The sequence below is a fragment of the Acinonyx jubatus genome, chromosome C1 (genome assembly GCF_027475565.1).
Source record: "Acinonyx jubatus isolate Ajub_Pintada_27869175 chromosome C1, VMU_Ajub_asm_v1.0, whole genome shotgun sequence".
Taxonomy (NCBI): Eukaryota; Metazoa; Chordata; class Mammalia; order Carnivora; family Felidae; genus Acinonyx; species Acinonyx jubatus.
In genome coordinates, this window is record NC_069381.1 from 210,574,032 (window position 1) to 210,590,305 (window position 16,274).

The 16,274-nt window shown below is 41.1% G+C and overlaps 1 protein-coding gene across 7 annotated transcripts in view; it reads left to right on the plus strand.

Annotated features, from left to right (window-relative positions):
* Positions 1-16,274, plus strand: part of DIS3L2 (DIS3 like 3'-5' exoribonuclease 2) — a 348,816-nt gene that overhangs the window by 150,959 nt on the left and 181,583 nt on the right. For all 7 annotated transcript variants that reach the window (XM_027047786.2, XM_053215958.1, XM_027047801.2 and 4 more), the window contains 2 exons: positions 812-912; positions 5,735-5,982. In XM_027047786.2, coding sequence (XP_026903587.1) covers positions 812-912; positions 5,735-5,982 — 349 coding nt within the window. The remainder of the gene's footprint in view (positions 1-811; positions 913-5,734; positions 5,983-16,274) is intronic.

The window sequence follows — 16,274 nt, forward strand, 5'->3', positions numbered from 1 at the left end:
GAATTTGTTGTGACCCCTAGAATCTAGAAACTCCAGTAAGGTTGGATAAGATATTTAGTGGGGGAACTCCAAAGTAACACATGAAAATACAAGATATTAAATGTTCAGAAGTGTGTAATTTGCTGCATTTGTTCATGAGTGGTTTTAATACTTCTGGTACAGAGCCTAACTCTCTTTTTATTGGGGAGATGTGGTTTCAGTTTCTTGGGTGAATGTGCATTTTATAAGTTTCTTAAGAAAGGAAATTAAACATTAAAAGCCTTTAAATACTTTACTCTTTATATAATGTCACTAAGAAAAGCCAGGAAAATTAGGGTTGGCTTATTTATTTATTTATTTATTTAATAAATATAATCTATTTTCCACCATTTTGTTTGTTATGGCTGGTATCAAAGTAGTTTTAAAAGTTAACATTTATTTTGATTTCAGCAGATGTGCATAATAAATTAACCTATCTCTGTTCATTGTGGGCTGGGGCAGTATTTCACATCTAGTTTGTTTGGCATTTTGACACAGCTGATTTAGTTCAATTCAACATAGTTTGACACTCCCGCTTATATGACACTTAGCATATGAATAACATTAAATAGATCAAATGCGGCCTGCTGAGTAAGAGCATTCATGCAGGTTGGTGATGTGACTGACCTTAGCTAAGACCCTTAACCACCGTGGGTCTGGGTTTCCTTTTCTGTAAAATGAGTAGTTGAGAGTAAATGGTGCTCTGGATTTAAAAACTCCGTGACTCCGTATGCCTAATAGATATGCATCTAACTGGTTCCTTTCTCTCTTTTTCACTCTCTCCTTAATTTAGGAAAAGAAGATGCCGATGCCCCCGTCACGAAAGATGAGAGCACCTCCATGTCACAGGACACAAGAGTTTTATCAGAGAAGTCTCTGCAAAGATCAGCAAAGGTCATTGCATACAGATTTTCTGCACTTGTCCAAATGACTGTCACCTGAGCTACCTATCAAAGGTCTCTCATACGATTCAGTTAGGACTCTAGTTGGTCAGTTAATCCGAAAAGTCAGTGGAAGCAAGGAGTCATAAAAAGCTAATGTTTTTTATAACTTTAAGTATATATGTATGTGTTGATTTGCCTGTGTTTGGATGAAGGTCCAAAGTCTTTTCTTTGTGCGTGGGTTTGTTTATTGAAGTTTTATGTTATGTTTTTCTGCTTAAACCACACTTGTAATGTGACATCTTTGATTTCCAGTTTGGGTTATGTGAAGTGGAATGAGGATTTAGGCTCTAGTGAAGCAATATGAATGTAGACTCCTTCTAGATTCTCAGTTTTTTTGCTCCATATTTTTTAATGTTGTCATGTCCATATCTCATTCAAAAGCAAGTTTTTAGTGTCCTTTTTAGTTTTTCTCAAGTATTCAATTTAGTTATTATAGACACAAAAAGTTGCTTTTGTATCCTATCTTTGTTGCTTTGCATAATTCAATTTTAGTTTTCAATTATATATGCCAGTGGCATATTCAGATATGGGATCAACCACGGCTGCCCCTAACTGTGCAAACAGCTCATGGTGGAACAGGTGGTTCAGTGAGTGGTAGTAAAAGCATGAGGCTTTCTCCACCCGAGGCATCCTTCAGCACATTTAACCTGTGGTGGTAGTGTTGCCACTCAAGCTAGCAAATCGGTCAGGATGGTATTTCTTGCATATTGACCTGAGGACATTTCTAAATTATGTCACATATATGTTACCCTCAACTGCCTGCCCGGCTATTTTAATAAGCATTTTGAACATTCACTGTGTAACAGGCAACATGCTAGGTATGGAAGATCATAATGAGTCGAAAACCTGCGGGCTGGATCCAGCTTACAAACCTGTGTTTTGTTTGACCTGTGCAGTATTTAAAACTTTTGACTAAGTAGCTTACTGAAAAAATCAGACTTCTGGCTTCTCTTGACGACACAAAACATCTGGCAACACTGGGCCACATTCTTACGTGACTGTAGTCGGAGCTGAGTACAGGCAGCCCTCTGTAGATGGAACCTGTGTTCTGCAATTTGCTGCTGCCCCCCAATGGTACCCTCTCTCTTGCTGGGTTGGTTTGTTTTGGGGGGATAGTTTCTCAGTGAATTCAATCTAAAATCACAAGGCAAAACAGCACTTGTATGCAAAACTTATGCTGTGGTCAAGTCATTTCTACTACAGCTGATGTATGAATCACAACTGATGTCAAACTGCTTCATACATTTCCCATGCTGTCAGATATTAAAACAAGAAGCAAGGACTTCTAGTTCAGACAAGACGGCATAGACTTGTTTCTCCTTGCTCTTTCCCACTAGTGTAACTATAAACCCTGGCAAATAACGAGAGGCAACCATAGATGAATTCTGAAAGGTGAAGAGAGGAAGGCAGGCTAGTTAGGGCCTCAAAGACTAGAGAACAACATGGCAGCAGAGAACTTTACAACCCCTCCACCAACAGAAGGACACTGGGCCCAGTGTTTCTGGATCTAACTTGGCAACAGAAGGTGGCCCAGGCAGACTCACTCCTCACTCAGATCTAGCAGGAGTCCCTCCAGCAACACCAGGCGGTCCTGACAGTACCTGTAAGAGGGATTGAGTGGGAGCCTTGCTGACAATGAGTGGCCAGGACAAAGGCCCCCCTTCCCTGCCACACCTGAGACTTCTCTCCCAAGAAGACCAAGAGACACCGGACATTGGGTGGCTCTGGCATGGGGGTTCTGCCAAAGAAGTGGCCCAGCCCCGGAAGCCTCTTTGTCTCTTTGGGCCTGAGGTTTCCCTCCTCCCTGCCCCCCATCCCGGGGTAGCAGATGGCTGGAGAACCATTAAAGGAGATCCTGCCGCAGCAGGTGTGTGGTCCAGGAAACCTTTATCCTCATTTATCTCATGGGTCTGAGACGCCACTTTCCTACCCAGGGACACTGGGTGGTCAGGCGGCACTGGTAAAGGGGGTCCTACCACAACAAAAATCGTTAAGTGGGAAGTTTCTTTGTCTCTGCACAGACACAGATTGAGATTTGTTCTTAATCCATATTAGAGAGTCCAGGTGGCCAGCCCCGAGGAAGTTCTTTCCGTGCCCTCAGGCAGTACCAGCAGAGACCCGCCGGAGCCCCACTGGTTCCATGCCAACGAAACATACCAAAATAGTACTGCAAAGGGACGCCTGGGTGGCTCAGTCGCTTAAGCATCCCACTCTTGATTTCAGCTCAGGTGATCATGGTCGTGGGATTGATCCCTGCGTCAGGCTCCATGCTGGGCGTGGAGCCTGCTTAAGATTCTCACTCCCTCTGACTCTGCATCTCTTTTTCTCTCAAAAAAAGAAAAAGGAGAAGAATAAAAAGAATTGCAGTCTCTGAAAATTAAATTATCATTGGAACTGCAGCCCAAAAGAGTAGTCCAGGCCCTGTGTGCTACATCTAGACACAGTGGCCTGCCTTCTAAAAGATTTAAATAAGACCTTGAATCTCCTTTTATAATATCCAAAAGGTCCAGGATACAATAGAAAATCATTCATTATACCAAGAACTAGGACATTGTCACGTGCCTGAAGAGAGACAACTGATGCCAACAGTGAGATGTTACTGTTATCTGACAGTGATTTTAAATCAGTCAAAAAACAATTAGAAATTCTCTTGAAACAAATGCTTCAAACATTAGAAATTCTCTTGCAACAAATGAGAAAATAGAAAATCTCAGCAAAGAAGTAGAAGTTATAAAAAAAAGAACCAAGTTGGAAATTATAAAACTAAAAGATACAGACAGAAGTAAAATACTTTCAGGATGAACTCAGTAGGAGAGCAGAGGTGATTCAGCATAAAATGAGTTAACTTGGGAACAGATGAGTAAAATTTACCCAATCTGGACGGAAAGAAAATAGGCTGAAACAAATGAACAGAGCTTCAGGAAGTTGTGGGGCAATACAATAGATTCAGCGTTCAAATAATTGGAGTCCTAGAAGGAGAGGATCACCAAGAGAGTGGGGCTTGTAGATTGTGCTGACAGGGAACAGGTAAAAAATACTAGAGATTTTGAGATTAGAGCAACAATCGTATAACATGAGTGTGTAATGGTATCCATCTGTGCCACTGTAATTCTGTCTCGACGGACTCGGTAGCTCGTGTTGCAGTAGAGAAGAGCAGTGGCTGAACTGTGTCAGAATTGGGGATTTCCTAGGGTGGGTGCGGTGGAAAGGGCAAGAGGGGTGAGGCATCTCACGACGGTGGTGAGTGGACCAGAAGTGACAGAACGTGATGTGTCCCTCAGAGGTAGGAAGGGATTCAGGCCTAAGAAGTAGCAAACAGACACAGACAACAGGCTAGGGTTAAGGCGCTAGTGGTCTTGATGTGGTGAAGAAGTCATGGAGGGGCACGGAAGAATAAGGGAACCGGATGCAGGTCAGTCTGAGACCGTCAGGACTGGATCAGTCCCAGAGGATGCTGAGGCCATGAGGATGAGTTGCTAAAATCAAATGGAAGGGAAGGCCACCAGCATTGAAGAAATACGGGGGCTGTAAGGACAAGATAGATCTTGGCTGAGTCATTCACCTGGAAATGTAGGCCAGGTGTTGCAGAGTGACTAGGAGGTCCATGGATGACAGTAACAAGAAGGGGACAGCCTGAACCATCAAAGGATGCAGGTGTATGCACGAGGCAAGAAAAGTAAATGGTCTGGGCGTGACTGTGCAGCACAGGAAAACAAAGATGCCTCATTGAGGGACTGTGTGTGGAGAAGGAGCAACCTTTGTCCAAAGGGCCTGGGACAGACAGAGTCCTTGTGACAGAGAAGCACACGCGAGGACCAGGTCAAGGACTCTTGACAGAGGGCACAAGAGCTTGTTCAAAACAGAATGGTGTTTTCCAAGGGGGAAGGAAGAGTCAGGAGAATGTGGAGCCTATCGTGGGACTGAGACTGGACGAGAGGACAGGTGCCTTGTGGGGCGGCAGCCAGGTGTGCCTGGGGCAGAGGAGAGGCACACTGACTGGCTGGAGGTTCTCCCTGGACAGGCTGAATGCCCTTACGGAGTCTGAGACATGAACAAGGGCAGCAGCCGGCTCAACAGCTGTCCGAACCTGTGCTCCGGGGTCAAAGTGGAACGCTGGCGAATACTTCCAGTGAATGGGGTCAAAGCGCGGAATGTCCGTGGGGGGTGGAGGGAACACTTCAGGAAGAAGAACGTCCCAGGGTGGGTGAGGGTGAGGGGATTTGCTTTCTTCAAGAATGCTTCTCTCTTGGTGGAAATAGTCTGTCCTTGTAGTGATGTGGTAGCCTGAGTCTTTGCCTGGTGAAATGAGAGAGTGGGTTTAATGTTGGAAAGAAGGAAGGTTTAAAGGTTTTCAGCTTCAAAAGGCATACTAAAGACCAGTTCCTTGTTTATATTCAGTAACATTTTTAAAAAGCAACTGCTGTGTTCACGCGGGGAAAATGTAATGCAGAGCAGATACTTGGAGCCATACTTCCCTTCTGGAGTCTTCCGAATGTCCTTAAGACGTAGGTGTCGGTTATAAAAACACTTCCATCTAATTCATCCTTGTGTTGCATAGTTTTCATTGGATAAATATGCTCACTGGACCCTTAAGTTGTTGCAGCTTAAACCTGGATTACTTAAGTCACGGAGCCTCAGCAAGCAGCACTTCATTTGGACCTAGAAAAACTGCAGGCCCAGCTAGTTGACCAAATAATATCCTGCTGACTTCTCCCCGCTGTTATCCAGTGCTGTAGATAAACAACATTTGACTCTATCTTTGGTGTTTTCAGGTGGTTTACATCTTGGACAAAAAACATTCCCGAGCAGCAACGGGCTTTCTCAAACTCTTGGCTGATAAGAACAGTGAACTGTTTAGGAAATATGCCCTGTTTTCTCCCTCGGACCACCGAGTGCCTAGAATTTATGTGCCTCTCAAGGACTGTCCCCAGGACTTTGTGACCCGGCCTAAAGATTATGCCAACACACTGTTCATCTGCCGCATCGTGGACTGGAAGGAGGACAGCAATTTTGCCCTGGGGTAGGTGACCTTTGGCAAGAAAAACCACAGATCCCAGATGGAAGGCGGTTTAGGTAGCCTTTTGGTAAACTTTTTTTGTGTATTTTAATTATTATTTCTTGATTAAAACATGGGTACTTGACATATTTGGGTCCGAGTTTTTCAGAAATTGCTCTTAGCTACCCCCTTGACCGGTCACCTATAGGTTCCTTGAATTGCCAGGCAGTCACTTTATTTTTGGTTTGGGGCATAAAATATAAGCACATTCAGAGCTTCTCCTTGTTTCCTATTATGTCATGAATCCTGTTTGTGCCTGTGAACTCCAAAGAATTTATTGCATCAAGCAACCAGACTCCTCCTTTTAGACGCTAGTGTTAAAATATGCAAAATTCCAGGCATTTCAGAGGCCCCCAGTCTTCCATGCTTTAAATTATAAACATGAAGGTGTATTTTAATGATGTGCTTTTTGGTATTGATCCTAAGGAGGTTTTACTTAGGGCATTAAGAATTAAATTACCTGACCGTAAGTAGGAAAGGGTACCCTATTTTCATGGAAGCTGTCAGGAGCCAATCTAACTTAAATGTAGATTATGTAGTCAGAGATCATCATGGGTAGCCAATTGAACAGTTCTGATCTGAAGAAACTGCTGGACCCAGCTGTTTGATCAAATGCAGTACCTGTTTTCTTACAACTGTATTCATTTTGAAAGAAAAACAGTGATACATTTTAGCTATATTTTTATCCCTTTTTTATGGATAGAGCCCGGTTTATGCTTCACACAAAATAAAAATAAAGGTGTACAAGCTAGAAAAGTTTGTTCTCACACTTACTTTTAAGCCAGTTTGGTGACTTGCTTGTTAGTCATCTGACTTGTACGGGACTGGCCCTTCTGGGAGTGTCCTGTGGTTATGAGGGCCAACACTGAAGGCATGGCCACAATGTACCACTTTCATTGGATCTGTTCTATCCTTAGCCTCTTATGCCTAGCAAAGGAAGCCAAATCAAATCCGTGTGTCACACCCCATGCCATTTAAGAGATACTGTCCTGTGCCACTTTTTCAGTGATATGGGGATCAATGTGAATAATATGATCTCAGGGCCACTCAGAAACAATTGTACTTTCTTTTCTTTGCTTTTCTTCCTCTTAAGTGGAGTGATCACAATATCATTTTTATGCCTAACTCATTATCCAGAAGTGACGTCAACCCCTTGAGTCCTAACTAGCCCTTCTCTGAGGCTTGCCAGTTTCTCACCATCAACTCCAAATGGCCTGATAATGTCTGCGCCACCTGGCCCCTGTTGATTGTGGCGGCTGCACTCTGCCTGGCAGCGAAAAGGGAAGACTTCCCATCACAGCAGGAAATCCAGCCTTGTCTTTTATCTGCCTTTCTGTCATATCCCATTGTGTATACTTGATTGGACTACTTCCTTAGTTATCGAGTTGTATGGGTGTAGTCAAGAAATCTTTATGTGAGTTTCTCTTATTGCTGGAATGGTCTTACAGGTTCCTTTTTCACAGCTGAGCCATTACTTCATCAAGAACTCTTTCCTTGTGGGTAAATTACAATTGAAAAAGGAGTCAAGCCTTTGAAGCAGCAAGAATATTTGCTGAATGTAAAGAAAGACCATTTTAAAATAATAGCCATATATTAATCATGTACTTCTCAAAATAAAAATATACTTAGATGGAACACTTAGTATAAAGACGTTAGAATTTGCCATTTTGTAAATATGCCTTTTAAGATCTTTGTGAAGAAGAGAGAACTTATCTTAAGAAAGCAAGAAAATATGGTAGGTTTTCATGATACAGTCCTCAGATGCCGTGTCTCTCCTGAGGGGTGCGGGCCGCAGCTGTTGGGCCTGGTGGGGGTCCCGCCTTTGCCATTTCGCTCTGGCTGTCACTACTGATCTTTAGGAACTAAGGTCAAGGCTTCCCAATCAGAACATGCTGTGCTAGGACTGCCTGGGTTTCCTCTCTCATCTTTGCCAGGTTTTGACCAGGAGTGTGAAGGTAGTACTTGCCATGGATGTGAGTGTTTGTGGTTAACTTCCCCAGAAACTATGCCTGAAAACTGAGCTTAGCCAAAGTGGCTTCCCTCTGAATTTCTTCCCTGCCCCTGCACTCTGCTCGTAAAAGTTTTGAACTTCTTCTGTCTGTGTAATTGCTACCCATTATTTAAGTCCAAAGTCATTTACTTCTTCTGCAGTTAAATTCAGTTCAGGAGACAGGTGTTGATCAACTGTGTGTAAGTCACTGTGTGAGAAATACAGTGGTAAACAGGGTATGGTTTTTTTTATTCAAAGAAACAATAGCCTAACGCAGAGGGACTGTACATAAGTGTCATAGGATTAATTTGACTCTAAGAAATGGAATCCTCCTTGAGCTAATTTAAATAAAAGTGGAAATTAGTATGAGAAACTGGTGGTTCTCCTAAAACCAAGGGCAGGAAATGGAGGCAGGCCTCATGAGGATCTCAGAACTCACAAGGTGGCAGAGGAATCACAGCTGCTCTCTCAACGACCCTGACAAGTCCCACCACCACATGGCATCTTTTCTGTACCCCTGTCTGCACGTGAGCTGGATTGTTCTGCCTCTCTCTACACAGCAGCCGGCTACCTGTCAGTAGCCTACACAGCCCCCAGTGGTACTGCCAGTCCTCTGCAGGTCACATACTGAAGTCTAGGTCACGATACAGAATTTCTAGGGTAGAAAAATCTTATCGGTCTAGCCTGAGACAGGTATTTGCCCTGATCAGTAGTTTTAACCAGAGGTAGTGGTCCAAGGTCCCATGGCCCACCGCCCAATTGGTAGGGACTGTGTGGGACTTGAGTCTCTGGGAACAAGTGTGGATAAAGTAAACAGATTGAATGGCCTGTCTCCTTGACCTCTAATTATCGTATGAAGTCGAATATAGGAATAAAGTCGTTTTCGGGAAGTTTAGAGGAGGTGGGTGAAGGGAGAAATCTAGGATTGTTCCTGAGAGAACGGAAGCCCCTTTGCTGGAAGATCACTCTGCCTGAGAGTCTGGAGTGGACAGGAGGGGACGTGACTGAAGGCAAGCAGTCCTCACAATCTATCATATTAACAGAGAGGAGACGGGGAGAACCTGGAGTAAATGGGTTGCAGTGAAGGAAGCAAAAGGAGTGACAAGATTCAGGGGAGATAAGGGAGGTGAAATCCCCTAGATGTGCTCACCAATTAGAAATGGGGCATGAATGAGAAGGACAGAACTGTGGATGAACTTGCAGACCTCTGACTTGAGTGTCGTTGGGGAGATGACAATGGTGTTGAACCACAGTGCACTGCGGGCAGGTTCAGCTCCTACCATGCCCTTCTCTTATGCCTCATTGCTTGCTGTTTCCCAGGCTGGCTGTGTGTGTTCGTAGCTCCAGACTCTTACACACCACACTTCCTTTCCCAGCAGTGGCTTTCTCCTCTCCCTGCTATTTGTTTAGTGAAATACTCCACTTTTAAACTTAACTCCGTTGTCTACTTGAAAAATGTTCCCTGATTCCTCCCTCCTGGGTGCTCCCATAGTCTGTAATACTACTGTTATTATCACTCTGGCCTGTTTGTATTGTAATTGCTTATGAAAGTTATTTACTTGGCCATGAGTTCCTTTAGGACAAGGATACTCAGTGAACATTTGCTGGCTGGTTCAATGGCCTTAAGGAGGCCATCAATCTTGGTGCCCCCTTCCGGGTAAGCATTGCTTCTCTGGCACCCCTCGTGCCACTTTGGTGCCTCCTGTGATGGACAGCCCAAAGACTATTACAGTACTGGAGACCTTTGGGTGTTAGAAAGTTATTTTTCATCTTGTTCCCAGAACTGTCATGAGATATCTCAGTTCAGCCTTGTTTACTTCTGTACAACACACCTGTCACATTTTCTGTACCCTTCATCCTATAATGCTAGCAAAAACCTGAAGGTAATCGTTCTTAGTGAACCCTTGCTGGCTTTGAGGGATCACTGCTTTTTGTTATGCATCACAACATATTTAATACTTTTCCTATTTAGTACTAGGCTTTTGTCCAAGATACTTAAAAAGCCACAGTGGCTTCCTCTCTGGAATGATCTGTAATTATGTAATCAGATTTACAGTTTTAAGAGCTTCCCAACCCTCTTAAATCATCTTTCCCTTTAGAAAGTCCTGCAGTGGAATTCATGCCTATATTTTCTCAGACCTTTGTGAAATCTCCTGTCCTAAAGTCTAGAGTTTATAATCACAGCCTTCCCTTCCAGGATGTCATAGCATGGAGATACTGTGGTCACTCTCTTCTAGATTTATTATGGTTCTTCTTCTTGAATATTTAAGGATAAATCTTGAAGAAAATGGAAAAGTTGTAGAGCAGCTACTGTGAGGAATGTGGTAGTGTTTCGTGGCAGCACTTTAGACTAAATGAAGATATATAACTTGAACTGACCTAGAGCAAACAGACATGTTTATGTTATTTGCTCTAGCAAACTTTGGTAGCTTTAAGGGAGGAGGAAAAATAAATAGGTCAGTGCAGGTATAGCAGGCTTGAGAGATTTAGGGTTGAACTTGGGATTGTCTAGGTTTAATGGGAGGCTATTGAAATAGAGGAATTGAGAAGGAGTCACGGTGCTGTTCATTTTAATGAGAGTGAAGGACAGCAGCTTCCATTGGAGAGAGTGGCTGGGTGAGATGAAGGGAGGGAAAGGGAAGTTCTGATTGATGACACATGTGGAAGAGGAGGAAGTGGTTGGTCAGGGGGACGGGTGATCTGTTCTGGTATCTTCATCTCCCAGCTTTGACCAGTAAAGTGCCAGTTACCAATTAGAAATATATATTTGTGGACTGTTGGAAACAAATATCCTTTAACATTCCATTCAGTTTGACAGATACTGAATTTCTTATAAGGTAGATCTAAATTAGGGGGATGGTCGTTAAATTATACTAAATTGTATTTAGTAGGAGAGTGAGATAGTAACTAGGTTGGTAGAAAAAAAACAGGAGAAATTAGTTTCATTGAGGCATAGCCTACAAGAGTAGCAAATTGAAAAATAGCTCCGTCTAATCTTTCCCTGTGTGCGAAAGGAGTACTTCACCTGATCAAGAGTATGTTCTTTATCTGAAGACTCTTCTGAAGAAGAGGCTGAGTTATATAATCCTGTGAACTTGAAACTTAGACTTTATCTAAGTCCTTTCCGGGGTGGGGGCACAGTATCACTTGCCCTGGCTGAGAGACAAAACGCAAATCAGGCTGAGGAAGGGGCTCTTTTTTTGTGTGTGACTGTTGGGCTCCACCTGGTGGCCTGGAAGGACCATCTTTGGAAAAAGCTGGGTCGTCAACATTGAGAGCATCCTGGTCAGAGCGGAGCAGAGGCAAAAGGGGTGGAGGACGACAGTGGTTCTGAGCCAGGCTTTGGTGCCAAATTGTTCTTTCCCTCGGGCTGTGTGCGGTCATTAACACTTCTTCCGTGGTTGTCAGCTTCATCCTCAACTGCTAGTGCCTCTTCTCGAAAATACTATTTTCAGGTAGGAGAGAACCTTAGCTACCGTGAGCCTTCTCTTAAAGTCCTTAAATGCTTGCATCCTCCTCTTTGCTCCCTTCACATTGACATTTGGCTCTTCAGTCTCCAGCTTCAGGGTCTTCCCTAAAATCATGTGGTATTTTCGAGCCTTTCTTCTTTTCCACATTCCGTTGTCTTTTCACTGACCTGCCCACATTCCTAAAGTCCCCATTCCTTACTTGCTGTTTTCTCCTGTGTCATGTTGATGAGCCAGAAAAATGGAAAATAACGTCTGTTCTCCTGATTTTAGAAAATAATACGTAACATATACAGCCAAAGACATGGTGTATTTGCCACACTTTCCTTTCTGTGTGCTGTTACTGAACTTCTGGGCTCAGGTCTAGCTGATATTTGTGCTCCACTTGAAGGTTCTCAGGGATCTGATATCGTTGTACCTGTTTGCATGGAGTTTCCAACATGGGCCAGCACGCACAAGAGCATTTATTTGAGGGATAATCACTACAAGACTGTCTGGCTTGGCCTCCTGTGTGTGGCCTAGTTCTAAGGCTCAAACTCTATAAGAATGTGTGATAGAGAAAGGACGATGAATGGTTTAGAACGCTAACGTGGACTGTTCAGTGTCCCTATTTTCTTTAAGGCAAAGAGGCCAATTTGAGAGACTTTCTTGCTTAATTTCTTATATCTATAGCTGGTCCCTTACTTCAATAAGTTTTACACTTGAACATGACCTGGACCTAATGCTGCTTTATATAAAATTCTTACGTGCACACATAACCCCCACCTATTAACTACAGGAAGTTAGGAATATTGTTTCAGCACTGTCCCGATTAATTTTACAGTAGGACGCAGTTGTAATATCATTGATTGTGAATGGGAACAGTATTTGTGGAGGAGCCTGGTGAGCGAGAAGTATTGAGGTGGTAATCCTTATAAATTACTCTAATGAGGGCCTCCTGGGTGGCTCAGTTAAGTGTGTGACCTTGGCTCAGGTCATGGTATTGCGGTTCGTGGGTTCAAGCCCTGCTTCAGGCTCTGTGCTGACAGCTCAGGGCCTGGGGCCTGCTTTGGATTCTGTCTGCCCCTCCCCCGCTCACGCTCTGTCTCTCCCTCTCTCTCTCTCTCAAAAATAAATAAACATTAAAAAATTTTTTTAAATAAATTAATGAGGAAAGCTTTCTATCTCAAAACTACTTATTGTAATATCAAAAATAGAAAAAATTTAAATAATTTTTTGAAATATATACATATTATATATTTACTATTAAAATTATTTAAAACACGAACCACTGAAAGTAAAAAAGAAATTCTAGAATTTCACCCCCAGAAATAATCACTATTAAGGGTTTGGTGTATATTTGTCTAAAATATTGTTTTTAAAATATTTGTTAACATTCATTGCAAAGTATGTTTCACAAACAAAAGTACATATGTAATACTTATGTAATTTTTGAATTTTCATATTAAAACCAACCCATGAACTCAGTACCCAGATTAGGAATTATATTGCAATATTGTTGAAGCGTCCTATGATCTTCTGTACCCTAACCACTAGTTTTTTTCCCCAAGAGGTAACCACTTTCTCAAACATGCTAATCAACATGTGCTTTTCTTTATGATTTGCCCATATTTATTATCCTTAAAAGTACTAGTTTTGCTTGTTTCTAAACCTTACCAAAAATACCATGCTACATTCTTCTGTGACTTGCTTTTTTTTATTTAGCATTGTTTCTAAAATATATTCATGTATTTCATTCATTTTAATTTGTAGTATTTCCATTTCCTGAAATAAACCACAATTTACTTATCTAGCAGTGGATATTTGGGTTGAACTAAGGTTTTGCTCTTAGAAATAATGCTCCTACGAACATATCAGTGCTTACCAACTAAAGTTTCTCTAGACTCTACTTAAGAGTAAAATGACCACATCACACCCATGTGCATGTTAAACTTAACGACTTTGTAGCTGAACCATTTTCCAAAGCGGCCGTGCCCATTTTTAGTTCTACTAGTATGAGTTTCTGTTTCTTCACATTCTTACCAACACTGGATATAGCTAGATTCTTCCATTTTTGCCATTCAAGTGGGTATAAAATGGTATCTGATGATCTTAATTTATATTTTCCAAATTACTAATGAGATTGAGCATCTTTTCCTATTTTTATGATCATTGTTTTCTCTTCTAGAAAATGTCCTTATATTTTTTATATTTTTTTCACAGGTAATTTTTTGTTTGGATAAATTTATAGAAATTGCAAAAATGGTACAGAGTTCCTATAGACTTTTACTCAGCTTCTCCTTATGTTAGCACCTTACAGTACCATAAAATATTTATGAAAACTAAGAAATTAACATTGGTATGATTAGTAACATTGGTATACTTAATTAAAGTATAGAACTTATTCGTATCTTACAAATTTTTCCACTAACATCCTTTCCAGTTTGAGAAACTGGTCCAGAATCCTACATTGCAGTTAGTTGTGATATTGCTGTAGTTGTTCCAGTTTATGACAATTTGTCAGCCTTGTCTTTCATGGCTTCACACTTTTGATTTTGTAGAATGTTTTTCAGTTTGGCTGGTCTAATGTTTTCTCATGAGTAGACTGAGATTAAGCATTGTTGGGAAAGACATCACAAAGGCAGTGTGTGTCACATCAGGGAGTACATGTCAGTATGTATTACTGGTGATGTTAACCTTGATCTCTTGGCTAAGGAAGTACCTGCCAGAATAACATACTTTTTTTCCCTTGTAATTTATTGTATTTGGGAGAAGATTTTTTGAGACTATCCAATTAAACTTTCACCCACTCATTTTATTTAGCATTTTTTTATTGGGCTGTTATTTGATTAATTTGGAGCTAAAAAACATTCTAGGAAGTAATCTTTTTAACAGTTACTGGTAGGGAAAATATCTTCTCAACAGTTTATGACTTGTTTTTTCATGTTATTAATGTTAAGTTCTGAACGTTTTCCAACTTTTTGCATTTTCAAATTGCATTTTCCAACTTTTTGGTTCTGGTGTATAGAATTATAATTAACTTTTGAATATTAATGCTGTATCCAGCCACTTGCTAAATCCTGTTATTAATTCTAATAGTTTGGACATAGTTTCCTTTGGAATTTCTGTGCAGGTAATCACATCATTGGTGAGTAATGACAAGTTTCTTTCATTCTAATCCCTATAACTTTTATTTCCTTTTCTTATCTTCCTAAACTGGCAACTTACAATTGGAGAGAAGATATTTTCCACAGTAACAAGTGATGAAAGTGCAATTTTGAATGAAAGTAATAGTAGCAGGCATTTTTTTAATTTTTCCTGATGTTTTTTAAAGGATAGTATTAATGATTTTGCTAATGTGGCAGCTAGTTATTAAAGGACTCAAAATACCTAAATACATGTCTTTGGGTTTTATTTGTTTGTTTTTACTATCTTCAGTTTTCTTACTTTCCCTTTGGAGTTTCAAGGAGGAATAGATGCCCTTTTTCCAGGCCCTAAAGCATTAATTCGTTTATTTTATTCACTAAACCATCATCTGTTAGGCACCTAAGATGATTAAGACTCAGAGTAAGATACAGAAATAATGTTTATTCTCTTTAGGATGACCCTTTTCATCTGCTGGTAAGTAGAGATATACCTAAAGCACTATGATACAGTTAGAAAGTGGCATGTGCCAGAAAGGAGATATAACAAAGGACAGTGATAGCATTGAGGAGAGAGATTTGCTCTGGAGGACAGGGTGGCTTCCTGGCCTTGCTGCTATATTCCATGAAGTTGAAATGAACTCGGTTTATGTTTTGTGGGCCTGCTTCAACATGGAAGCCATAAAGGGAGTGCCTTTAAGATAGAAATACATTGCTTAAGGAAGGAGCAACTTATAGTATTTTTATGCTCTAGAACCAATGTGAACAGTCCTGAGACTTTATTTTTTATAATAAGTGTGTTACATTTTTTGTTTCAGAATGAAGGAAGAGAAGGAGAAGTTTGCTTCTCATGAAAGATATTTTAAAATACTGTATATTAGTTAGGATGGTTTTACCACCAGGTGATGGAAAACCCTGACCTGAAATGATTTAAACATATTGTTTTACAGAAGTGGGAATCCAGAGGTTGTTGCGGGCTCCAGGGCCCAGTATAGTCAGTGACTTTGTGATGTTGTCAGGTTCCCCTTTGTTGTCTTCAGTGGTCTAGTAGAAGGTTCTTCATGGTAGTGAAGACAGCTGCCAGTATGGTCAGACTACATGCTTTCTAGATCACATACAGCAGGGAAGGGGGAGATCCTATCCACCAACCATGATATTGATAACAGTCTCCAGTGGAACCACATCCTGATTTCATTAGAATAATGAAGATCTGCTTCTGGAGCTGAAAATGAGATGTTCCCTATATGAAAAAGGTTAGGTTTCTGTTAAAAAGGAGGAAGAGGGAAATGAATGTTGGGTGGGCAACCAGCACTGGGCATCACAGGTTTTTATTAGATTGTAATAAATGTTCCTATACTTTTTAAATTAAAAAAAAGTTAAAATATTAAAGGAAGTTTAGAAAATGAGAAAAAAGTCATTCATAATCCTCCCTTTCTAAAATAATTAATGCCATTTTTAGCTATTCCCCATCAATCTTCTCATAAATGTTTTTACATAGTTAAATTATACTATATCTTTGTACATTTCTTTTGTTCCTATAGTTCTTTTTTTTTTTATTTTTTTTAACGTTTATTTATTATTGAGAGACAGACACAGAGTGTGAGCAGCGGAGGGGCAGAGAGAGGGGGAGACACAGAATCTGAAGCAGGCTCTAGGCTCTGAGCTGTCAGCACAGAG